The 26,790-nt window shown below is 35.5% G+C and overlaps 3 protein-coding genes across 14 annotated transcripts in view; 2 read left to right on the top strand and 1 right to left on the bottom strand.

Moving 5' to 3' along the window:
• Window positions 1–1,703, top strand: part of LOC138702597 (BBSome complex member BBS7-like) — a 35,251-nt gene extending 33,548 nt beyond the window's left edge. For all 3 annotated transcript variants that reach the window (XM_069829939.1, XM_069829940.1, XM_069829938.1), the window contains exon 16: window positions 1,420–1,703. In XM_069829939.1, the coding sequence (XP_069686040.1) occupies window positions 1,420–1,559 (140 nt within the window). In that variant the 3' untranslated portion in view covers window positions 1,560–1,703. The remainder of the gene's footprint in view (window positions 1–1,419) is intronic.
• Window positions 19–25,656, bottom strand: LOC138702629 (alkylated DNA repair protein alkB homolog 8). 6 transcript variants are annotated; one of them, XM_069829952.1, is made up of 9 exons: window positions 21,019–21,205; window positions 20,703–20,937; window positions 19,704–19,838; window positions 17,607–17,810; window positions 15,961–16,129; window positions 13,753–13,990; window positions 12,731–12,886; window positions 4,535–4,684; window positions 19–2,894 (listed from the first exon to the last, which is right to left on the bottom strand). In XM_069829952.1, the coding sequence occupies exons 1-9, from the start codon at window positions 21,121–21,123 to the stop codon at window positions 2,421–2,423; spliced, it is 1,866 nt and encodes a 621-aa protein (XP_069686053.1). In that variant the 5' UTR covers window positions 21,124–21,205; the 3' UTR covers window positions 19–2,420. The 6 variants fall into 6 exon arrangements, with proteins under 6 accessions (XP_069686053.1, XP_069686061.1, XP_069686082.1 ...); XM_069829960.1 differs by having other exon boundaries at window positions 15,961–16,120; window positions 21,019–21,200; XM_069829981.1 differs by lacking the exons at window positions 20,703–20,937; window positions 21,019–21,205 and adding an exon at window positions 25,538–25,656.
• Window positions 21,612–26,790, top strand: part of Mink (Mitotic spindle and nuclear protein) — a 25,064-nt gene continuing 19,885 nt past the window's right edge. For 3 of the 5 annotated variants that reach the window (XM_069830020.1, XM_069830016.1, XM_069829999.1), the window contains exons 1-3: window positions 21,708–22,056; window positions 23,534–23,627; window positions 24,549–24,629. In XM_069830020.1, coding sequence (XP_069686121.1) covers window positions 21,964–22,056; window positions 23,534–23,627; window positions 24,549–24,629 — 268 coding nt within the window. In that variant the 5' untranslated portion in view covers window positions 21,708–21,963. Of the gene's footprint in view, window positions 22,057–23,533; window positions 23,628–24,548; window positions 24,630–26,790 lie in introns of all 5 variants that reach the window. The other 2 variants (XM_069830011.1, XM_069830003.1) reach the window with 2 other exon arrangements.

Below are 26,790 nucleotides of genomic sequence, written 5' to 3'. Positions count from 1 at the left end.
AAAATTAGTGGAACAAGATTTTAAATTAATGCTTTATTTAACAATGAAAACATAGGAAGTTGTCCTTGATACAGCATGAACTTCAAACATTATGTTCAATAAAAAATTAGTTTCCATGGTGATTTACAACTAAGTTGTGGTCAACAATGGTCATCTTACTCGATACTGCACAAAACAAAGTGAAAAATCTGTTTCTTTATTCTAACAAACATGAGTCCTACGATCTCTACATGGATTTAGTACCTCGTGTGGACTCCATGAGCATGAATTACTGCTTGGCATCTACTAGACATGCTTCTCACAAGTCGCCAAATGTTGACTTGGGGTATATTCATCCACTCTTCATTAAGTGCCATTGCAAGCTCTTTGAGGTTCTGCGGGCTTTGATGGCGCCTGCAGATCTGTCTTTCAAGCATATCCCATATGTGTTCGATAGGATTTAAATCTGGAGACATCGCTGGCCAATCCATTACAGTAACTTCGTGCTCGCTCAGAAGGTTCAGGGAAACTGCAGCAATGTGGGGTCTCGTATTATCATGCATCAACACAAATCCAGCACCCACACCTTCCATTACCAGCAGAACATGTTGTCGCAATATGTTCTCTACATGAGCGATTGCATTTAGCCGGCCAGGAACGACAACCAGGGGTAGTTTTTGTTTCTAAGCTGATCCGGCCCAGACTATAATTGAGTCCCCCAAATCTGTCAATTTCAAGAATGTTATGTTCATTGAGACGCTCTCCACGTCTCCAGACATGTACTCGTCCATCACATGAAGTCAGTGAGAACCTTGATTCGTCTGTGAACAGTACTTGCCTCCAATGCCAAAGTTATAAATTGGGGGTATGCCAGGGATCGAACCCAGGTCCACAGGATTAGGAGTCCAGTGCTCTAGTAACTAGACCACCCTGGTGGCTTTATTTTTATACTAAATGACAGCATAGGACTAAAATAGTTACACATTGCTTCCCTAAGATTATTTATATATTTCTGTGGTTTTTTAGATGGAGGTCAGTCATTATTTTAATCCCCCACTACAAAAGCCTCGCTATGTCTGTTTAGAATCTGCCCAAAAATATTCCAAATGTAGACTTCATGACACCATGTACAAAGATATGAAAAAGTCTAGTAGTTGTCGTCATGGCAGTAACAGTGGTGGTGTCAGGGAAACAGTGTGTAATTATTTCATAACTATATGATCAGCAATAATTACTACAGAGTTCCATGAAGAAGTTTCATTCTAGCAGTATCTACGAGTCCATAGGGTCAGAGGTTGAATCTGATAAACAGTGCAAGTTTCCCATGTTATGACCGAACGTTTTGAATCACCCTGTTTTGTTGTTTTATTATGAACTTGTCTTCTTTTTCCTCTCCAAAAGAAATTCAGTTTTATCTGCTCATTGTTCTTTATATTTCAGGTATGATTACAGATCTATACATAGACAAACATAAATTCAAAGGAATTAACGTGAAGGGGAAAGTACCACAGCTGCTAGAAATATTAGACAAATATGATTTGGAAAACTTGCTCAACTTCTTTTACCAACAATCCTTGTGAAGCTAACACCACTTATAAAATACTTGTGGTATTTATGAGCATAAGAATTTTCTGCCATTTCATTTTTGTACATAGCACTTCACTATCACAGAGTTGTGGTTGTAATAATGAAAATGTGAATATATTAAATTCAGCTAAACTGTACGAATGTTGTATATTAAATCAAAAGGTTACTTTTATATAAATATATGTACATAGTCAGAAGTCAGGAACCACTCGAGTATTTGCAAGATGCTTTTGTTTTTAATCAGTTATATTTAACGATACTATATCAAGAGCACAGTTTTCTAGTATCAGAAGAACTGGTGATACTAAGATGATATTTTGCCGAGATGAGTCTAGGGACATACCATGGAACTACCTGACATTAGCCTTATGGTTGGGGAAAACCTCGAAAAAGACCCAACCAGAATTAGAACTCACGCTTAAGCAGTCTTGAATCACGAATCCTGCCCTGAGGCTACACCAGTATTAGATTGGGTACTCTCATCATTACCATTATTATATATTACGTTATAGTTATGTGCATTGGTGTCATGTATAATAATAGTGGTGAAAGTAATCTATAATATTAAGCACCTTATTTGGGTGGTTCTTAACTTTTGATTCATTCTAAAACCATCTACTACGTAAAGAAGTTGTGTGGCACAATTGTAATCTTTCACGTTTTTTACTGTATGTTGAAAGTAAGCAGCCAAGGGAGCTCCATCAAATTAGAATGGACAAGTTAGGTCTAGGAAGGTATGGATTCATCCTGATCTGAATCATGGAATGTTCTGCCATAACTTCCAGAACCGTGGTTTCAGGGAGGAGAGGGGAAGGATGTCACTCATTTTCACAATTGATAGCAGTGTACGAAAGTCATTGTTTCTCAAGGATCACACACCAATTTCCTTGGTCATAATAGCTTCTGCTAACACAAGCACCCTCTACAGACTGACACAACTGTTCTAGTTCGCCTTCCTCAAACACATGGTAGTATCTATAAAATGTTGGAACTTCTTCACAACTTGATTCTTTTGTCCTTGATTCGACTTCAGACTTCTGTTCTGGTTTCAGCTTCCATGGCACTAAGAGGTCTTGATACTGGAATTGTGTTCTGTTTGTATGGACAGGAAGTGAAGGGAAATCTTTAGATATTACATTTGTATTGGTGTTATCCTGTATCACTGGATGTTTCTGTTCATCACATTCCCTTCTGTTTTTTCTATCCTGCCTTAAATAACTTGACTGTGTCTTGTGTCTTTCCTGATCTTTAGCCCACACATATATGAGTGCTCTTCCACCTGGCCGCAAGATTCTCACCATTTCTTTGACTGCTCGTACTCTTCGCTCCTGAAATTAATTTATAACAGTGAAAATTACATCTAATTTAAACTTGGTGCAACATTCTGCATGAATTATAAGCCCAAAATTAGTATCCATGTACCAAGAGTTCCTTCTAATTTTTAAACATCTTACTATTTCAATTCATTATATTTAATTAGAAAAATCACAAGTTCTTTTGCAGCGTCACAATATTTTATTCTATATTCTATTATTTCCTCCAATGAGAAAGTAAACAGTAGTATATCATAAGCTAAATGGCTAGAGTCCCTTGATAAATGTATTCAATTATTATCAAGAAACTCTACGGCTGACCAACTGAGGTTATTTGTGGTTTCATTTAATTTCCAGCAAACACTTGATACTTTCTGTTCAGTTATGGTGCCACCAAGGAATATGATATATTAAAAAAATTCGCTGTATAAAATCTACATTACTGTTATTCATTATTAGATTGACTTCTCCACATAATCATTTTCAATGTTGAAAAAAATTTAAACCTCTGAATCAACTGTTTGTAACTTGCTGTAGGTCTCTGGCTACATTAAGAAACATGTATTTCTTTTTAATTCTCTTACTTGCTCTACTGAATGCAGAGATATGCAACCTTATTTCTTCAATTAAAATGTACTGTGTGTGTTTGTAAGTGAGCAGGATGCACACTAGCTAGGTTTCAACAAGTGGAGTTTTTAGAACTATTTCCTGCAGTGAAGCAATTGCGGAAAATGGTGCATTAACTCGTAACAAGACTGTTTTGAAGGAAACAACATGAAGTAGTTAAGAGTTACAGGCTTGAAGAAGAAATCAGTCTGGAAATGTTTAGATCAATCTTGTAAATATTACGGAAAGTGAACATGAATTTAAACTAATTTATAAACTTTAGTTCTCAAGAACTACTAATACGAGGCGCGTCCATAAATTAACTTTCCCACTCGTCCCATAGCTAGCAAACCATATGTTGCGCGAAGTGACTGAGTGTACGTGATAGAGTAATAATCTGGCATGGCGCATGCGCTTGCGGAACTTACCGAGTGCTCTCAGTAGCTTCGTTGCATTGGTTGAAGATGGACGTTCCTATTCCAGCTTCCACCACGTGTGAAATGCAGTCAATGATAAAGTTTTTGAATGCACAGGGCATAGCGCCGATTGAAATTGATCGTCAGCTGTGCCAGGTCTATGGGCCTAACATTATAAGCAAGCAGATGGTGCGTTGCTCCATAAGGTCGTCTGTGATGATGGTTGGCCTCCCACTGCGCTCCTCGTCATGCACATTTTGGCGTCCTGCTGAAAACTGTCTACAGCAACAACGCATCATCTGCTTGCCCATATGGACGCACCTCATGATGATCAATTTCAATTGGCACTATGCCCTGTGCATTCAAAAACTTTATCATTGACCACACTTTACTCGGCGAGAGCTGGAATAGGAACGTCCATCTTCAACCAATGCAACGAAGCTACTGAGAGCACTCAGGAAGTTCCACTAGCACATGCGTCATGCCAGGACATTACTCTATCACGTACATGCAGTCGCTTCACGCAACATATGGTTTGCTAGCTGTAGGATGAGTGGGAAAGCTACTTTATGGACGCGCCTCGTATAAAAACAATGTGTTAAATTATGTTAGCAAGGACATACTGTATCTTACCTCTGTGGCAAGATGATGAATTACTGCAATACTCATACAGCCATCTGCTATGTTCGATCGCAGGGGCAGGGACAAGCAATTGCAGTTAAATACTTCAAATCCACGATCTTGACAAACTTTCACAAGACCTAAGCTGCGGTCACATCCAATCTGAATAGATAAACAAGACAAGTATTTATGCATGTCCTAATAAAACTTTGGTAGTAGTAGTAGTAGGGTTTAAGAAGGCCGCGTCAGCTACTATGGCTATTTGCGCCCTTATCTAAAATTCTTAATATAACAAAGACATAATAAATAATATAATAACACTAGCCTGCGAATTTCAACTTTGTGTTTGTTGCCTAAACTAAGTAATGTGATTTTATATAATGTCGATGTGCTGAATCCGAATTTTCAATCCGTTTGCTTCTATCACGTCAGGTTTGTTTGCAAAATCACTTAAATGTATTTTATAATTAAGTGAATTTCATCACAAACCTTTTCATTTCACTTTTTTATTTCAAATTCGAAAACAATATTTAAAAGACACAACTTGCTGAAATTATGTGTATGGTTGTTCATACATGTCACTAAAGTGTTTTTGCTTTGTTTTGTCTTGTTTACTTCACTATTGGATGTATAAATTAGCACAATGTATCACACAAAAAATTACACCACTTGGTTCTTATTTGAGAAAGTCCTCCTGTTCCTCTTTCTTTTATGTTTCTCTACAGGTATTTCACACTTTAACATCCAACAATAATCACCAAACATACTGATGCTCCACCGTCTCTGGTACCTTCTTTCGAACTCCTGCAGATCCTTGTGAAATCGTTCATCTTACTCTTAGCTGAAAAATCCTAGATTTTTGGCGAAATAATCTAGCTGAGAAAACAGAAAATTTTGATACTCATGTTACAACCAAATTCCTTATATGCTTCAAGCATGTTAGCCACAATGTTTCGGTAATTAGATCCTTGTTGCCAAGAAATTTTAAAACAACTTCACAAAACAACATCCATGCTGATTTCTCCTTTTCATCCATACTATTTTTAAATGCTCCACCAGACACATGTTTTCTTATGTCAGGACCATTAAATATATATATCTTCTTTCAATTTGGTTCAGATAGTAGTGGAAATTTCTCACATATGTACTTCAAACAGCCTCCTTCCTTATTTAAAGCTTTTACAAGCTGTTTCATTAAGCCAAGCTTGATATGGAGAGATGGCAGCACAACTTTAGAAGAACTCACATGGTTTTGGCGCACAACATTCTTACAACTGACTTCCAAATTTTGTCGAGGTGGCCAGTCTTTCATAGTCCAGTGATCAATTCGTGCCCTAACATCCCTCAGGCAAAGAATGCATGGAAATTTGGTAAAAGCAGATTGCTGACCCAGCAGCATAGTAAGAACTTTGAAATCATCACAAACTTGCCAGTTGTGTTCCTATAGTCTAGTCGCAATAACAGCAGTTGCAGATTTGTGTATGATTTTTTGAGGATCACTGAATAGACAACGGGCACTGAACCAAAAATGTTTCCGTTATGAAGAAGGAAATTCTTTAAACTTCGCTTGGAAGCATTAATGAACAGTCTCCATTCACTTAGGTCATAGTTTGGAAGTCCAAGTTTTAGCATAAATTCTTTCACATTACTGCAATATACAAGATTATCATCTTCGGAGAAAAAGTATTTAAAACCTATTTCACGTTGTCAGTACCAATAGAATGATGTTTAAGATTTTCTGGTCGCACAGGGATTGGTACATAAGGCACAGGTAAAATGGCTGACCGAACAACTGAATACACGATTTGATTCTTATGTTTAGAATCGTACCCCTTCACATCACACGTACAGAAGTAGCAGTCATTACTATGGTTCGACTGCTCTCTCCAAACCATAGGTACTCCAAAAGATAGCAACGGTCTTCTGCAATTGATCAAATGACGAAGTTCTTCAGTGCATACTCTACATACTTTGTGTGGTGCCCAAGCTTTACTTTGGTCTCCAACGATGGAAGAGTACATTGAAATAATATATTGGTCTCCAAGTTTGATTCCAAAATAGGCATGGTATGACTTTTTCACAAAATCTGTAATATTACACCTCTGCTTAGGCAATGTGTATATCCTACATAAGTTATATAACAAAAGTGGTCTGTATTATTTAGACATCCTCGATGCAACTTGGTAAATACTTTCTTACTGAACTAACAACTTTCAACATTCTACTCCACAATAAAGCTTCAAAGTGATTTCGTTTCGTTTCCAGATGAAACGCAGACTAATGAAATGTGAGAGAAACTAGACGAGTTGAGTTCAATCTCTCACCAAGGAGTGACTGACATTTCTATCTTTCACAAATAAAAATAATGACAAGGCTGCACATTATTTCGCCCTAACTTCCTTATGTGCTTGCACCCCCTATCTGCTAAGAAACATCCAGTGTCCTCGGTTTTCAATATAAACACCTTAAAATATGTTAAATACATTTGGTTTTCATATCCTAACATACTAAACCTACATATGTTAAAGTATTACAGTTTAAATAATTACGCTATAAATTGTCGTAATATATTATAAAAAAATTAAAATAACAAAAAAATGGTAAGTGATAGGAACTTTTTGGCTTTGAATTTGATTTCAGCATGCTAAAAATACCCTAAAAACATTAAAACTTTGGAGGCAGAAATTTCATCGCAGACTAGTGTAATCAGAGTGCTAAAAAAACTAAAAAGCATTGTCACAGTATAACGAGGCACACAATAAAACTTTGGTGTGTTCAACTTTCAATCAACTACTCATTTATTTGATTTAAATTAGTGCTATATAATCTTAAACTTTTAACAATTTGCTACCTTTAATAGTGCAAAGTAACAGAATCATGTTTTTGGTTTTGTATCAATATAGCTTGAATCTATATGTTTAGCTCATTGGTCAATTAATACACATTGATGTCGCAAATAACAAAGAGGTTAAGCCTTGATCAAGAAGGAAGCAAAGATCTTATTGGCCTTCCTGTAAGTAGAGTCGGGCAGACTGCCTCATATTATCGCCCGTTCTCGGTTGCGTAATCACCGCAGTCTCGCCCAGTGCGCGAGTACCTAACGTAGCCAAATGACTCATTGATAGAGAATACGAGATTCTCTTGATCCCGAGATTACCGATACTAGGTCATTCCCGACAGTCTCGGACGTCTATGCGGGACTGTAGTAATGATAAGAAAGCAGTATCGCTCGGGCCATGCTTCTATAGGAAGCATTGGCTTATACACTTCCCGGTTCTTTAAATATATATCATGTCGTAGCTCCTATAATACTTAATCAATCGCACTGTAATTTTTTGGATTGATAGCTCAATGTCTAAGGAAAGCATAGAAAAACAAATCGAACTGAAAATCTTTTTTGGAAAGTGAAAAAAATATATATTAACTTCGATGGAGATTGATCTGTTCAGACTTCACCGCTGGTAAGCGGCAAACTTTTTTATTTTTCACATTAGATGGGGGGTCAAAGCGAGAGAAATGTTGAGAAAGGATGGAAATTACTTTTAAAAGTGATGGCAACTCAAAATTTTTACTGGTTCTCGAATAACGGCGAGTTAACCTGTTAGCGCGGGACTCATGACTCAAACGTTTGTTCCGTAAAATTTGTACAGAACCCTTCAATGCTTGAAAACTCGTTATTGTACAGATGGTATTAAATGGTATTTTAATACAGGTAGTTGAAAATGAGGCTATACTCGTATAGTCCAAGATGGTTTACACTTTACAGTAATTAGGCTATCTTTTATAACAACTAAATAAAAAAAATAGTTTGTAACACAATGATATGAAACATGAAAATATCAAAAGCTGGTTCACAATAAACCGAGAACGGAAATGGCAACGAGAACTAGAACGGAAATATTGTTAAAATAAATGTATTTAAAGGTAAGCATTCACAATTAACTATTCTGAATGCTCACATTTAAATACTGTACATTTATTTTAACATTATTTCCGTTCCCGGTTTATTGTGAACCAGCCTATACTATAGAAAACTACACTTTCTATTGGTGTGCACGTTATAAATTATTGTTACAGAACAATCATTATTGTATTCTAGCCATGTTACAATATAAAATTATATAGGCCTATATGGTTTATTGCGCGCTGGTTCGAGTCCTCATGGGGGAAGAAATTTTCTCATGAAATTTCGGCCAGTGTATGGGACCGGTGCCCACCCAGCATCGGGATGCACTTGGGGAGCTACGCTAGGTAGCGAAATCCGGTTGCGAATACCAGCTATAACGGCTGGGGGGATCATCGTGCTAACCACACGATACCTCCATTCTGGTTGGATGATCGTCCACCTCTGCTTCGGCATGTGGGCGTGAGGCCAGCAGCCGGTTGGTCGGTCTAGGCCCTTCACGGGCTGTAGCGCCAAGGATTATTATTATTATAATATGGTTTATAATAATTATCCTATATGTTATAGGAACGAGAATAACAAATTAAGAATTAATCAGATTTCTAATACTTGTACCGGTACCTAATGATAACTTACAAGACAGCAATAAATAATAACCATCATAATAATCCTGATAATCATAATCTTAATCATCCTAATGATTACGATAATGATGATGATAACAGTACTAATAATAATAATGATATAATGATAATAATAATAATAATCGCTGTAGAGTAACGGTTAACACACCTGACTGTGAAACGATCGGCTTCCGGTTCGAATCTTGGTTGGGACAAGTTAAGACTGGTTCACAATAAACCGAGAACGGAAACGACAACGATAACGGAAATATTGTTAAAATAAATACATTTAAATGTGAGCATTCACAATTAACTTTCACGTTCCCTTTTCCGGGCTCCGGCAATCTTCTCGTTAATTGTGAATGTTCACATTTAAATATATTTATTTTAACATTATTTCTCGTTGTCGTTTCCGTTCCCGGTTTATTGTGAACCAGTCTTTACCTGGCTGAGGTTTCTCGCCTCAACCCATTGAGAGCAAATTCTGGGTAACTTTCGGCGCTGGACCCTGGACTCATTTCGCTGGCATTATCATCTCATTCAGACGCTAGATAGCTATAGCAGTTCATAAAGCGTCGTAAAGTAACTAGGTAATTTAATAATAATAATAAAAATAATAATAATAATAATAATAATAATAATAATAATAATAACCCTCTTTTATTCTCTGTTGTTATGATAAAGCAAATATAAATGACACTCAGGAAGAAACGCAGAATAAATATGGGGGGGGGGGGAAATGCCTGTTATTATTCGGTTGAGAAGCTTTTGTCATCCAGCCTGCTCTCAAAAAACTTGAAAGTTAGATTATAATATAAATTTTTGTTGTTTACCACTTGTGCTTATCTTAATATTAAGATAAGCACAGGTGGTAAACAACAAAAATTGATATTATAATACAGTGAGCTTATCGGCATCTCCAAAATGAAACTAAACTTGAAAGTTAGAATTTATAGAACAGTTATATTACCGATTGTTCTGTATGGTTGTGAAATTTGGACTCTCACTTTGAGGAACAGAGGTTAAGGGTGTTCGAGAATAAGATTCTTAGGAAGATATTTGGGGCTAAGAGGGATGGAAAATGGAGGAAGTTGCACAACGTAGAACTGCACGCATTGTACTCTGCACCTGACATAATTAGGAATATTAAATTCAGAGGTTTGAAATGGGCAGAACATCTAGCATGTATGGGCGAATCCAGAAATGGATATAGAGTGTTAGTTGGATGGCCGGAGGGAAAGGACGTTTGGAGAGGCAGAGACGTAGATGGGAAGCTAATATAAAAATGGATATGATGGTAGAGACTGAATTAATCTTGCTCAGGATAGAGACCGATGGCGGGCTTATGTGAGAGCGGCAATGAACCTCCGGGTTCCTTAAAATACATTTGTAAGTAATTATGATCAATTTGTGAAAGGATCTACTCTATTTCGTAAATCTGTCCTTCCCCTTGCAAAAGTGTTTCCATTTCACATTCAGCATTTTATCAGTTGGGAAACACAAATATCTTTTGTCAGGGCCTCTGGTCCTTTATAATAATATAAATAAGTATTATTTTATTTCGTCCTCACACAGCGCAATAATTACCCATGCTGATGAAGATGTCCTTGCCTTACAACGAAACATCCAGATGTGAACGCGCAATATAATAATAATACAGTCGTGTGATATCCATTACTATAGCGTATATAAAGCACTATCGAATGATTAAATATGGAATGTCAACAAAATGCTGATAGCGAGAAAGTATATCGTAGCTCCAACCATAACTTGTTATTGTTTTAGACTAGCTTAGGATTAGGTAACGGCTGAAAGTGCTGCATTATTTTACTTCTCCGGAAAGGCAATAAATAGTTCATTAAAATAGTGTGACTTCTGTAAGAATGTCGACAATCATAATGTGCTGTATTATTTATTGCATACCACACTGCTGTGCCTTCTTAAATTACTTTATGAACATTAATATTTCAGAAAGAGTCACGAATTGCAGTGATGAGCGGCAATTAAGCTGGCGGTCAGTGTACGCATTTCATAACGATAAGTCGGCCGTGCGATAACAGGCCGGGACCCGGTATTCCTTGTTCCCGAGAGTGCCAATCTCGAGAATACGATTCTCGGAACTGGCGTTATCGGCCAGCTAGTCTCGCCTACGAGAACGAGCGGGAGTAAGAGGCTGTTTGCCCGACTCTACCTGTAAGTACTAATAAGAGTAAAAATATGGTGATAGGTATATCAGCAGATCTTCCTCATCTAATGTCCTACACTGGATGGAGTAAGGTGCTGTTAACTGCTAGTTGGCAACTGAGGATTTGAAAAAGATTAAACCAACGAATTTATTTATGCCAGTGCTTTGAAAGGATTTCTGAAGATGAAGGAGAAAAAGAAGACGAGAAGCTCTTCTAAATATTGAGCTGAATACTACTGATTTTTAAACAATCTTAAACTGCAACTTCTTTTTGCTCACCATTCTCTTGAATGCAGGTTCTCGGAAATATGCGCGCACAAGCAGGGTGAACCGTAAGTAATGTCATTAATTTTAGGGAGTTATTCTTTTTAGGATATGGATATCTAAGAATATATAATCGATGAAATAGAGTTATATTCAAAGAAAGTGTAAATATGGACTGCACTATCATGAATGAAAATCACTAGGCCAATTTTATTTACTAGTAACATATAGGCTTATTTAGAAATATAAAAGTGATACTATTTCCTTTTGTTTAGTAACTTAATTAAACCAGGTTGAAAATTAATTTTTAAAAGGACAATAACACTTCTCATAATAATATTTCACTTTGTTGCAAGGTTTATTTTTTTAAGGATAATCAACTTCAGAGGGATTTAGCACCCACGATCCCCCCCCCCCCCTCCATGCAATCTCCATTTATTTCTTTTGGGGTGTTATCAAGTCATCTATTTACCAACATAACCCAAAAACAAATTATGTTAAGGACGCAATATCAAACTTAACAAAGTCAGTGTCAAGAGAAAATTCAATTAAAGTGTTCGAAAATAAAAGCAAATCCGTTGAATTTCGTCTTCAGCTTCGTGATTCACATTTTCAGCAGCTCTTAACAAAATGGTAAATAAATGTAACAGGTAAAGATAGTAAAAATTTTATTAGCTAAAGAATGACTTAGTTCTGTGACAGGATCAGAATGATGCCAACCTTATCTCTAGTTTAGTTGGGTGTCTGCCTTGCTACAGCACTTTCTGAAGCTCAAAAGTTTTCTTGTGAATATAAATACATATTATATGAGACTGTTTAATTTACAATTCCCAATGGAAATCGTGCCACTTACACCAAATTAAGAGAAAAATTATGTAAAAGATAATTTGCTAATTCTAACCAAATGTAGAGTCTGTTGATAAAATTATGTGAAGACCATTGTGATTACACTATATTAATGCAAGCAGAAGAATAGGCACGTGTAAAACAACTGTTTTTAACATATGCTTTAAGCAAATATCTGTACTGTCTATTGTAATTGGGGCTTTGTCCTGTTATAGATATAAATAAATAAATAAATAAATAAATAAATATAAACATATCCAAAAAAAAAAAACCAAAAACATTCAATAAAAAATTGTAAAAAATAAACAAATGGAATCATATTTCGAATTATAATAATATGATCGAAAGGAAGTAAACCATTTTTCATACTGTCATCAGCAACTTACTTCGAAAATACCTCTTGTGAATCCAAAGTATTTGCCATTTCCACAGCCAACGTCTACTAGCATTGAGCCCAGTGGTAAAGATTCCACAAAAGAAAGCACATTAGGCCAAGGTTTATGCCGTGTATCACTGAAATGGCTAGCAATCTCTTCATATACCTTGAAATGTCAAAATATTCCATATAAAAACCATTATATTAATATATTTCTAATCAGAGAGAAATTGTAAGAAAATTTATACAGAGTAGGGCAGAGGAGAATTGTCATTAATCATTGGCATTAAATAAAAGTAATCTGTATCACCAGTTACTTAAAGCAGAGTTTCCAAAACGTTCAGTTCACAGTGTCTCTCTGTCAAAAGAAATATCTCACAATTCGATTTATTAAGTACAAAAATAATTTTGTCCTGATTGTAAGAATAAGACACATCAATCTGAAGAAAAATTATATTTCATTTTTAAACAATTACAATTTATTAAAGGAATGGCCTATAATCGTACTATTACTCAGACAGCTATAAAAGTAATTGTTTCTATGGAAATTCATCCATGCATAAAGGGGATTATATCTAGTGACTATTAATCCTTTAAGAAAAGGAACACTACATGCCTGCCTGGATTGGAGGGAGTGAAAACTTTGACTGAAATAATTCTGTAGATAATAATTAACTTCGTTTAGAAAAACTTTTTCATTCATATGAAGAAAATCGTTACATTTGATTTGAATTAAATCTCTATTATGTGTTTTTATTTAAAACAAAGGTCTATTCATTTTTAAGAAAAATTGTTATATTTCATGTGCATCATTTCCAGATAAACAGACTAGATATTGAATACGAAGAAAGTTCATCCAATAATGTAGAAAATACTGCTGTATATAGCGTGACAAAAAGCACATTTTCAGTATCAAGGATGTTGCTAAAGTGTATTTCCGTGAAAATCTCGAAATCGATGTTTTGCAGCATGATAATTTCTCTTTACACTTCGTACAATAAAAAGGTAAAAAGTACTATAAAGTGAACAAACCTCATGCACATGTAATGATTCTAGTCTTTCTGCCAGTGCATCATTTTTTATCTGAATATTGCTGCAGTTTCTTTGATATGAATCACATCGTTCATGATATATGCAGTTACATTCCCCTTTCCTGATACAACGAAAAGTGAAGGACACTCTTTCTCCACGGTGCTGAATTGTTAGACTTCCATTGGGCGTTGGTACAATGTCCATTTTACGTGGAGTTATACCGTGACTCCATGCATATCTGTAAATCAAACACAAGGTAACATTCAGCATTCCTTTATGCAACCATAGCTCGGTCAGTGATAGTGTCTTAACAGTAAGGTCAGGATTCAAACCCAAACAAATTGTAGAGCTCTGGAGTGGTTGAGAGATAATTTGATCACGTACTCTGGTATTCCATACCATTCTCATTTCAGTAATATTTCATTATCATAAAGTTATCTCTGAATAGGTTCCACAGACAAAAAATACAGTTCAAGAAGATATCTAACCTGAACCAAATAGGGTATGTCCAGAACCAAACTCTAGCTATTCTGCTGAAAATTAATTTTGATTGATTGGACTGAATGAGTGGGCGGTTGAGTGCATGCATGTGTGTGTGTATATGTGTGGGTGTTTGTATGCACATAAACAAGTAAGTAAATAGTTTATTAGGTGGTTGAATTTCACACATTATATTTGTATACAGGGTGTAAGGGGTATAAGTGCCATCCTTTTAACAGTCGTCAGGGACGGTCTACAGGATCAAAAAATGTCCATACAACATAGGGTCAAAACTCGATAGTTTTCCCAGAAAAATATTTCTTTCCTTATTTTATTTGCATTATACTGCTTATATCGTTACTAAAATTACGAAAACAATTACATCAGTAGATATATCTAGCAAAGAGATAATATTAGTTTAAATAAATATTTGTGTGTTCTATTATGTTTTCGTGAAATTAAATAAAAATGCATGCTTAAATTTGTTAACATTCTGGCGTGAGAGACATGGCAACGTGTTCAGCAGGCAGTACTCTGCACAGACGTAAGTATGAATCAGTTGAGTACAAGCTCCCTGTCCATAGCTCTACTGCCGAGCGGATGCCAGTTCAGTACACAGTATTCGATAAACAACTTACAATGCCATTCACAGTTTAGGAATATCATATGTTATTAATTTATGGAGGAAGTCGTCGTAATTCAAGTGCGGCAAGAAGGATGTACCGTCAACATTTTCTGCAGAGAAGGTTACCTAATCAACGAACTTTTGTAACAGTTTCTCAACGATTATTAGAAACTGGGAGTCTTGAACGTGTCCGCAACAACTGGACTAGAAGATGTGATGTCTGCCTTCAGAATGACGGTGGATACGTGGAAAATCTGATATAAATCTGTATGTACAATTTTCAAATTAATTTAACGAGTTCGTATTGACAAGAAAATAAACTGAACTTAGACAATCAATTATGAATGGATTATCTGTAAGAAGTGATTTTTCGTCAAGTGTCATGTCCTCAAATATGACAAACTGCAAACTTTAAGTTTCTTTAAAATGTTACTACTTTACAGAAGCGGGAGTGATTAAAATCACAGTCTAGTATATACAGTCGCGAAGCTCAATACGTAGTAAATATGCAAACGTTAGATAGTTTCTCACCACTAGGATCACTAATATCGCCTCATTACAGGCAATGCAAAATAGTACCGTCACAGCCTATTGTTTCTAGCACCCTCAAAACTCAAGCTTCGTGATTGTATATAGTAGACTGTGTTAAAATTTTGCACTAGAAAAAAAATGTTCGTATGATTTTGTGCAGTAAACGATTATTGTTTATTTTTTAGACGTACAATAAGAAATGGAGCAATATTGATAAATAAAATGGAAATTTGCCGTAATGTTCTATTAATGAGATTGAAAGTTTGTATTTCCTGCACGTTTCATGTAAACAACAGCTGACCTGGTCCGGCCCTGCATTAGAACAGAGCATCTGTTTCGTACTCGTATGTCTGTCCCCGCTTCAGCTGTACCGTATAGCCTACCAGTAAACTCTCTCCTCCCATCCAGTAACATTGTCAAATGTTGCATATTGTAAACTTTAATAATTCGTTACATATTACAATTAGAAAACAATTGTGAGGACAATTTTTCTTCCTTATGACATGAATAATCATCAGTTAAAATAATGGCACTTATACTCCTTACACCCTGTATAGAGTTAGAAAACATACCTTGCTTCTTCTGACATGACTAGTAGGGATCGTTGTGGTAACAGAACTGGAAGTGTCCGACCATCTTTGTGTCTGAATTCCATTACTATAGGAGAACCAAGTGAAAGTGACAGGATTGGGTCTTCAAAAGCACTGTGTGTGTCAACATGTGGAGGAATACCTGCAAACACTGACATATTAGCTGTACTCTCTCCTTTTTTTAATCGGTTATTTTACGACATTTTATCAACTGCTATGGTTATCTAGCATCTAAAGGTACGGTCACACATCGCTACTTTTGCAGTGCTGCAGTACAAAAAACTGCGCAACTCTCGTACTGCAACGTGTGAACAACGGTGCAACCCGAAAAGTAGCGGCTGCCGAACCTGCTGCCTGCTACTTTTCCATGCTGCGCACAGCTTAAAAGTAGCGACGTGTGAACAGGGTTCTCAGGGTTGCAGCCGCAGCATTTTTATATCGGTTTTGTTGAAACTTTTGCTGTGGTTGCAACCAGTGTTACCACCCAAATGTGCCAATGATACTTTTATTGTTTGGATACATTTTAATGTTAAATGTGATGAAAATAAATTATTTGTAACAGTTAATAAATACACAACACAGTCTGAGCATAACTGCTGACGATATAATTCATTTTTTAAATTTTCCGTAGCGTAGTTCCAAACAGGAGGGTTGCCAACATTGATTACGTGAATATACTGTTGGTTATCATTTAAGTATATAGGCGTTTTTAAAAGCTTTATAGTAAAAATAATGTCAATTCCTGAATACTAGATACGACAGAAAAGCAAATAATAGATAAGGAAGCTTTCGCATGAGTTTCTTAATAATGCGAACATAACCACAAAATGTATATTGAGAAGTCAACACAGAGATGGAAACCTGCAGCATGACTGCGGCTACAAAAGTAGCGCCTTGTGTGTGAACAGACATGCAACCTCCAGTTGCAACTTTTGCTGTACTCGGGTTGCGCAGCACGAAAAGTAGCGTGCAGCGCGCTACTTTTGGCTTACATGTGAACACGACACGCAACTTTTGCAGCTGCAGTACAAAAGTTGTGCTGCAAAAGTAGCAATGTGTGATCGTACCTTAAGTGAAATGGTGATAATGTCAGCAAGATGAGTTCAGGATCCAGCGCCAAAAATTATCCAGCATTTCCTCTTAATGGGCTGAGAGAAAACCGTGGAAAAAAAATCTCAAACAAGTAACTTGTCCCAACTAGGATTTTAACCCAGACCCACTCGTTTCACGGTCAGACATGTTAACTCTTATTCCAGACTCTCTCCTTAATATACTGCAATTGATTTGTAACATATGTTACAAGAAAATCGGTAACAAAACTTAAGCATATCTGATAGTTTTTTATTTTCCAAGTGAAAATTTTGAAATTTGAGAAAGTACCAGTGTATACAGTAGTACAATTCTAAATTAGTTACCAAAAAGAAAACTTGAATAATAATTCTGGAAAAAGAAGTGGCATACAACAAGTTTACATGGGCATGTATGTATGTATGTACAAAGTTTTTCTTCATGAATTTATTTCATTTTCCTTATGGGTAACTGATTTAGAAAAATCCAGTGTAATGAAGGTCACTATATAATATAATATAATATGATATAATACAATACTACATGTACATAAAAGTTACCTTGTCCAGGTTGATAGTGATTCACTGTCAGCTGATTTGGAAATGATGATAGAATATTGCAATTCCTTGCTGATAGTCGTTCCAGCAGAAAGTTGCACTCTGAAGGTATGCCTTCAGACAGTGGGTTATCCTTGTCCACATTGTTGGTATCATACCGAAATTCATAGCCATAGTGTTTAACCTTCCGATGCTTAAGACTCTGACCTACGGACAATATTACTGCTATAGCAATTTTGTATGTTATTTACAGTGAAACCTGTTCAAGACGGAAGTGACATGGTCCTAATTTTTTTTCCGTTGTGGACAGGTTTCCGTGTTATTCAGGTGTGAAGTTAAAATGGAATATTTTATCATTTGTATAAATGAAAAACAAAATGGCATGCCGCAAATTGTAGGAATTACAAAATATTCCGTTTAACACTGCTGACATTAAATCAGCTTCATGTCGCTTATTTAATTGGTGAATGATCTTGATGAAAATCTTATTTCCTGTATAAATTGTATCGTCACTCAATAAACGCTATAAACTTGCAGTGTAGGCTTTCACGGCCGGAGTCTATAGATGTAGATTCATTTTCCGGGCTGAGAGGCCGTGGTCTATTAGTTGGTTTTATACCAGACGTTGCAGACGAAACGTCTGGTATAAAACCAACTAATAGACCACGGCCTCTCAGCCCGGAAAATGAATCTACATCTATAAACGCTATAAAGTTTATTAATTACACTAAATTTAATATCTAACACTATAATACTGTACTGTATATCACAGCACATTATTTAATTGGACTAGGAGCCTAGAAACCTTGAATTCTGGATTATCTAATTTCTTTGCCAGCTCAAGGGTTTGCTCTGCAGAATAGATCCAGAAATTGGCATGATCTTTGAAAGGGCAGGAAGAATCCACTCCCACAACAGTTCATTTATTTCTATGTAACCAGTTGTTTTCTGTTTCCTTTTATGTTTTATATCACGAAATCACTAATACACTTGCGTTCTACACAGCTACGACAGTATACAGGAGTGAAGCATTGAATATCTTTGAAGGGACTCGTCTGTCTAGGCAATAGGGTAATAAAATTTATGACCATCAGGCCAACACACCCTCGCACCCTCAAAAAGTTTTCAAAGAAAACTTGTTTTTATCTTAGTGACCTACATATTTTGTACATTCCTTGAAAGCACATACTGTTTCAAAATATAGTTTACATTAAAGTAGTGTGTCCAAAATATTATTTCCGTTTTGAACAGTAGCAGACAGTTTCTGTTTCCGCGTTGGACAGTTTCCATTTTATTCAGAAAAAATTACACATAACACACATGAATTTCGCCGGGACCAATAAATTGTTCCAAAATAGACAGGATTCCGGATTATTCAGGTTCCAATTTGAACAGGTTTCACTGTATTTAGTTGCATTGCGTTAAAATACTGAATGACCTCTATAGCAATGCAAAATAACGGCACTAGTAGTTAGAACTTATTAGACAGTAACAATGTTAGTAAAGTACAACAGTAGAAAACTTTATATTTCATGTTCATAGAATGTTCCAATACTTAACGAATTTGTATTCTACTGTTGTTCAGTTGTTCATTATCATCATCATCGTCATCGTCATCATCATCAGCCATACAGATTGTAGTCCCAGAAGGACTGTTACGGTCCACAAAAGTAAGATTGTATTTGTTCAGTTGTGGTTGAATACATAATATATGGGTCATTCAATAATTAGTGGCAACAATGTTTGTAGTCCCAGAAGGACTGTTACGGTCCACAAAAGTAAGATTGTATTTGCTCAGTTGTGGTTGAATACATAATATATGGTTCATTCAATAATTAGTGGCAACAATGTTTGTATGTGGCGCTATCAGCAGTAAATGATGCACGCTGATAACAATGAGAAAGAAGAGAATCTGATGTGTGTTATCAGTGAGTTTGAAGACAATAATCTCATTTATAAGATATTTGTAGTGAGCTTAATTTGTAGACTGTTACGTATAGTGCTCTAAAATGTTTAGCTGTGTGATGGAGAGTGTTTCACTATGCGCAAACCTGAACCCACACAGAATGCTGTAGCCTGCTTTGTATTTCCTATACTCACCCAAGTGGGAATCTGTTGTATTCCAGTCAATAGAGTTCAACAATGAATTTTCTTCTTCTTCTGTCACAAAATGTTCAAGTAGTATTAAACCTGGAGGCTTGTGATCATAATTCCACGAATGGTTTATTTCTGGGACTGAAAAAATATTTATACAGACATTCAAGCACACAAGCTTATACAGATAGCCTATATAGAGCTAAATAATTGTACAAGTCCATTCTCCTTAATATCATCTGTATACAATGATAAGATTCAGTCTGAACGTTCACCTACAACTAATAGTACTTTTAATTAGCTATTATGGTGTCACAGCATAGACGAATTTACCACTATGCTAAGTAGGTTACAGTCTACAGTGGCAAATTTTAGGGGTGGCAGCGTTTTGGAGAAAACTGATTTGTCCGAAATCATTAATTAATTCGCTCAGCAGGAGGCAACACACAAACGGGGTTAGGTGTGTTACCAAGGAAAGGCAGATATCTATCCATACTCCTCTATCGACCAAAATACGTATAATGCAAGTCGTAGACTACCAAAAACCTGAACTAACCAGACCTAACCTGGCACTGATTCTTGATCTTACGCAAACTCTCTATCTATGCAGCCTACTACTAAAAAGCTTACATGCAAGGCATGCGATCCCGCCTCTCTGCAGGCCACAGCAACTTTCTACCCTAATTTTGTGCGAAATTGGTGTCTGCACTCAATTTTTCTTTTGTTTATGATATACGTGATTCGACTAGAAGCGAACTATAAATACATTTCTACCTTAGCGTGGTAACGAAATAATAGAGAAACACCGAGAGATGTTTAAAAAAACTGATATCGGTATCGCCTAGTAAGTTTCAAATTCCAATTAATAAAATGTAAGATATAAAAGGGAAGCGACAAATTTTTGCATGCCTATCTACAGTAGAATTGTATATCTGTCGCTGAATGTCAGTAAATACAAATATATATGAACATTACTTGAACGTATCTGAATGTTTTAACAATTACCTTTTTCGGTAAAAGCGAGATACAATGGGCCTGAGTCAGTTGAATTAAGTTTCATCTTTCCATGTATTGCAGCATATGCTTTGGAGGCACACGTTTCGTCCTTAAATACAATAAAACTGTAAGATTTTCCTGGCAACATAAGAACACCGTCAATTTGTCCATATGGTAAGCTAAGCTCTAACAGTTGTTCTTGTTGCAGTCCAGTCGCCAATCCTGCATTTGCTACCATAACATACTGAAAAAGAATACATAACCTCAATACAAGTTCACAGCTAAGTGCGAACTACATTATAATTATAATCTAAATAGACTATACCTTTCTTGGTTCGTCTGTACATTTAATTCCAGTATCCCGAAATAGTATGTTCTGAGCTCTAATTCTTTTTTTATCTGCCTTCCTAACACATTTATCTCCAGCCATAATACCTACCACGAGTTTAACTTATATACATAATAACATAAACATTAGTGCCACAGTGTTGCCAACACATAAATTGTATTCCCGTCAGTATAACACTTGGAAATCCGTCAGAATCCGTCATAATAAAAAAGGACCCAATAAAGCAAATTTTAACACAACTTACTAATCCTAATTAAAATAATAATTCGTCAACATCTCACTTGATTATGAGGAAATCTGAAACAGGGGATTCTTAAACATAGTACGGAACAAGCAGGGCTGTTCAAATAAAAAAAGTAAAATCTCCCAAAAATTAAACAATTAAAAATAGCAGCAGTTAGAAATGTCAAAAGACGATGTAAATCATAATTTCCGCCAGAAAATCCGTCACCCGTCAAAGCCATTTTTTTCCCCGTTCGCTACGTTGAAATTCCGTCAGTTTTGACGGAATTTTCGTCCAGTTGGCAATGCTGTAGTGCCATTTGATTTTGTATTTGACGTTAGAAGGAAATTTAGGCTTTATGAGGGAAATTCATGTCTCAAGAGAGAAATATTTGTAAACGCAAAGGAGAAATATCTCTCTAAGATCTGGCAACACTGCTCATATGTTTATTTCAAAAAGAAGACCGGTAAATACGGTAATCTTACTAATCTTATGACATCAGTTTTTCATTGTGTATGATTTTAACGGAACGGAACTGAACTTAACATTGCTTAAGTAATGTGTTAATTTTAGCGTTACTTGTGCGGAATTTCCCAATAGGATAATAAAGGTTGTGTGCTGTGTATGTTTTTAACGGAACACTTAATTTTAGCGTTACGTGTGCGGGAGTCCATTGCATGAATTAAGTATCCTGCAAGATGATGTCCGAATCAGATTTGAAAAATATGAAATTTTCTGAACTGAAAAGCCTAGCAAGCAAAAGAAATATTTCACGGCGATGGACATCGAAGGTAAAAATTAAGTTACTGAAATTATTTTTAATCTTTCGTCAGGCGCAATAGCCTACCTATTGTTACATGATTGGGTGCCATGTATTTGAGAAATACTGTCAGATTTATGTGTTGTTCCTGAAAATTATACAAAGGACATCGGACATTTTTTATATTTTGTTACCATACTCACATTACTTCCCGTTTTTTTAATTTGCATTCAAAATACAATATAATATTAAATAATTGGTAATTTGTTAGGAAACAATATTTCTTTACAAGTGCGTTACCACGTTAAGGTACAAATATATTTAGGGCAATGACACCATTGATTGACACTATAAGGCAACCTAGGCCTATGTACAAAAGAATTTGTACAGCCTTATTGGGTTCTCTATAGCACGCGACACTGAAAGTTTCTTTGGTGAAAAATTGGCGGTCATTGTTACTTATGTCCCGCCCACTATAGACATAGGCCAATTTTACACATATTTAGTATAACTTGTTGCTTCTTTGACAGGTTAGGTTTGGTTAGTTTAGGTTTTTGTTATAGCCTACCTTGCATATACGATTATAGCGCAACATTGGCAGTGATAAAAGTGAAATATTCGTTCAGTGGGCGTTGGATACTGTACATTCACCCAAGTGAGGAAAACATAATCATTTTTTCTGCAAAAAAAAAAATATCAAATAAGGTAAACAACTAATATATAATCTAGAATAGAATCTTGATATTTCATCCGTCTTTTAATCCTCTCATTTCTCACCCTATCAAACTTTGAACACTGCGTTGCACTTTAGAAAAGTCCATTTCAGTGGAGGTCAATATAGAGTTTATCTTCGAATTTAGTATCTCTGTTTCTGCTGCACAGATTAATGTACTCCTGACTATTGTTTTGTATATATTTATTTTGTTTCTGAAATTTGTTTGTCCCATAACATACTATCCGACAGAGTGATTATGTTGCAGGGTCGTCGAAACTGGTGAAATCATGTGACAGTTAATTACTTAACTAGGTCCTTTTCCGTAAATTATTTTAAACAGTTGTACGGTACCGGTATAATATTACGTGGACTTCCAGTTCTGTACAGCAGGTATTTTCAGGAAGGAGGCTAACAGCCCACCCACTAGTCTTTACAGAGGGACTAGCAAAAAGGGATGGGGGAACGGAATGCAACATAACCGCTTGGATGGACAGTATTTATTGTTGCTCTTTTTTTTTTATTCTTTCAATTATTTCTTTTTCAAGTCTACCATCTTTAGTTAGTTTACTTCCTAAATATTTAAATTCTATACATCCTTTAATTTTTTCCTTTCTTATAATTTTAAATCTCTTACATATTCATATTGCCATGTACTATAATGAGTTTTTTTTTCTACATTGATTGTTAGTCCCCAGTTTTCATATTCCTCTTTAGATTTCCTCGTCATATACTCCAAATCATCATACAAGCATTTGTATCACCATGAAATTCTTCATTCAAGTTTTATTTTCAGCGGGAGATAATTGATCGACTTATGAACACAGAACAAGAGGAGAACTTGGACATGATCACTGTAACTTTAATCGACAATTCTGATATCAGCAAAGGTAATATTAATATTTTTTAAATTACAGCCAAATTATTTAGTCCTGACAGCTTGGCGACGCGAAAGAGAGGAAGTAATAGGAGTAGAGATAAGGGCGAGCATGACATCCGATCGCTCCGAAGGCAAGCGAGTGACTAAACCCAAACACCCCTTGGCGTAATTAAATGGACTCATCTGACCCAGGCACATATTGCTGGCGACTGTCAGGACTAAATAATCGTACTGTAACCTACTGTCTGATGTCCAAAATTGCTCATAAATACATTATGATTATACGATTATTTTAATGTAAAATTGTTAGTTATTATGGTTATTATTATTATTATATGCATAGAAAGTAACCAGTACTTAACTGAGACAATAAGTCATAAATACAGAAGACTTACTGATGTACCATACACAAAACAACTCCTTATAAATTCTATTCTTTCCAGTATTTTATTCTATGTGTAATTCTGTCAAAGTGCTTTTTATGTTTGTGAGACTTTTCTATACTAAACGTTACGGTTCCTTGTATATAAAAGCAGTTAGTTTTATCTAAGTGTATTTGAAGTGTGTGGCTGTGGCTGACTTACAAGAAAAGTTAGTGATGTCCTGTTTCAGCCTTTGTTTATAATTATTGGCATGCTTCCATTCAGGGGTAGTGGCATTTCCTGTAAGGTTAGAGCCCAGTTTAAGTGTATGTGTATTAATCGAAAATTAGGAGCTAGAAAATATTGAGAATAGGACGCATGTTTACTGATATATGACTTTTTTTTCGATTAATACACACACACACACCTAAACTGGGCTCTAACCTTAGAGAAATTCCTACTGTCCCTGTATGGAAGCGCACCCGTTGAAAGATACATATTATTTTTTTTACGGTTGTGTGTAGAATAAGTATGAGTGCTTTTGTAGCAACTTTTGTTTATATTTTTAGATTCTTCTGAGTCTGAAGTTGAAGTTTTATCAATTCCATCACACCATTCAGAGAAACAAACAAGATCAAGATCAAGATCAGGTAATTCTCAACCAAAACATTCCTATTTTGAAATTACATAGATGTAATGTAACCTTATTGTGAAATATTTTAGTCTAATCTCGAATATCAGTAAGGCTGAGTGTTATTTCCATTTAATGTAAATCTATGAAAGTGTATTTTCAAATAATACCATTACTAAAAAAAAATTTGAGTAGGAAATAATAGGTTACATCTTGGAAGTAAACACTGTAACTAACAGCAGTACCGGTAATAAGAATAATAATTACTGGACTTTGAAAAAATTTAACCCCTTCAGGCCTGATGTAGGCTACATTATAGTGCACATTGTTTCTTTTTTTCTTTTTTGGAATGTCTTCGATACTTTTAAATATTTTGAAAAATTCAATGTGATAGAAATGGAGAATATTATTTTTGAAACATTTCTATACCTAAATTAAAAATAAAATTTAAAATTTTGGGGTCCCAGGAGTCAAAATTGTTCCCAAAATTTGATTTTCTGTGAAGACTTGTTTTGGGAATTTTGGATTCCCACAATGATTACGTGACCAGTTTATATATATATAAATTCAGGTCTGAAAGGGTTAAAGCTAAAGATTACATAGCTCAATATGGTCGAAATTCGCTGACTAAATCTTGAGGTCTTAGTTCCCCTTTAAATATTCACAGAAACAAATCAAATTCAGTGTAATTACTAGAGATTTGATGTTTGGTATAATGCCTATTTGAATTAATTTATACAGGGTGATATGTTTGGAAATACACAAAATGGAAATACTGTAATCTGTAAATACATTCTAGAAAGATGGGAGTTTTGTTCACATTAGACATCAACATTTCATCATTGCGTACACAATTCATATTGTCAGGCTATTCTCCTATGTGTAATGTAACATCTAGGGATAATTTTTCCAAAATTTGAAACTAACTTTGTTTTGAGATCATCAGTATCCCTGGGTCGTTGTGCATAGACATTCTTCACAAAACCCCAAACAAAGAAATCGAGTGGCATCAGGTCTGGAGTGAAATTGGCCACCACGACCTCACCAGTTGATGTCTGATGTTATTCACGAACGTCTCTTCCTCAATGAGGTGATGTCATCCTGCTGGAACACCATGCCCATATTTTCCTATTGTAGTTGTGGTCTGGAAAACAAATGTGATCAGTTTCTGGAGATCTACATCTTGTAATGCCTGAACAGGTTGAATGTGGCGGAGGTAAAGTTTCAGGTAACATTGACAAGTTGTGAATTGCATAGCTATCACTGTGGACATTCTAAGACTGTTCTTGGGATTTTCTGTTACACCAGCGCTAACAGAAGCTTCAGTTTCGAGAAAATGTCTGGCCACTAATGCATGGCATGTTAATAGATCCACTTTCTTCAAACATGTGGCACTAATCATATTGACTTGTAATTCGAAGCTTTCTGAACATCGTATTCGTAGTTAAAACGACAATGAACTTATGGTACACTTTTAAATGTTGTAAACCACAATATACATTTCGGTAGTTGCCTTGCAGTAAATGGCGTTTTGTTTATTCAGTCATTGCTAAATAACAATCTGACTTTTTGTTTGTAAAAACAGTAATACAAAACTTCCATGTTTTAAAATGTCACAGGAATTAAAATAACTTTTATATCACTCCTGACATAATTTTTATAGCAAATATCAAGAAAGTTATTTCATACCATGTTCATCTCCCTCCAGTCTTGACACTGAATTGCTAGCTATTGATTCTGCTCTTCAGTGTGTTACTCAAATTTCTGAAAAATCATTTGCATACTTACCGACTCCAAGGGGACTATATTTAATATAATTAAATATGTACCAAACCTATATGCACATAGAATTATTCCAATTCGGAAACAACTAAGTAAACTAAAAGAACTCCAAAAGGAAATAACATTTCAATGGATACCTAGTCATTGTGGTATACCTGGAAATGAGAAAGTCGATAATATTGCAAAACAGGCAACATATTTGCAACCAAGACCTCTTCAAGTGATATCTCTATCCAGTACTTTTGCTTCAATAAAGTCTCATTTTACAAACCTATGGATCAACAATTGGCTCTCTTCTGACAAAGGAAAAGTTTTACAGTCTGTACAAAAGAAACCAAATGACCTGAAAATGTACAAATACTTGCTCAGACATGTTCAAACATTTTTAACAAGAGCCA

The sequence above is a fragment of the Periplaneta americana genome, chromosome 1, assembly GCF_040183065.1.
Source record: "Periplaneta americana isolate PAMFEO1 chromosome 1, P.americana_PAMFEO1_priV1, whole genome shotgun sequence".
Lineage (NCBI taxonomy): Eukaryota > Metazoa > Arthropoda > Insecta > Blattodea > Blattidae > Periplaneta > Periplaneta americana.
Note: the sequence above shows the minus strand (reverse complement) of the source record. Positions and strands in the feature narration are given on the sequence as shown.

Excerpts from the sequence above, each read along its gene's own strand:
- LOC138702629 (XM_069829952.1), bottom strand. The coding sequence starts at position 21,123 with ATGGCTGGAGATAAATGTGTTAGGAAGGCAGATAAAAAAAGAATTAGA. Across the intron at positions 20,938-21,018 it reads GTACAGACGAACCAAGAAAG|TATGTTATGGTAGCAAATGC; the intron begins GTATAGTCTATT and ends ATTCTTTTTCAG. Across the intron at positions 19,839-20,702 it reads TCTCGCTTTTACCGAAAAAG|TCCCAGAAATAAACCATTCG; the intron begins GTAATTGTTAAA and ends ATATTTTTTCAG.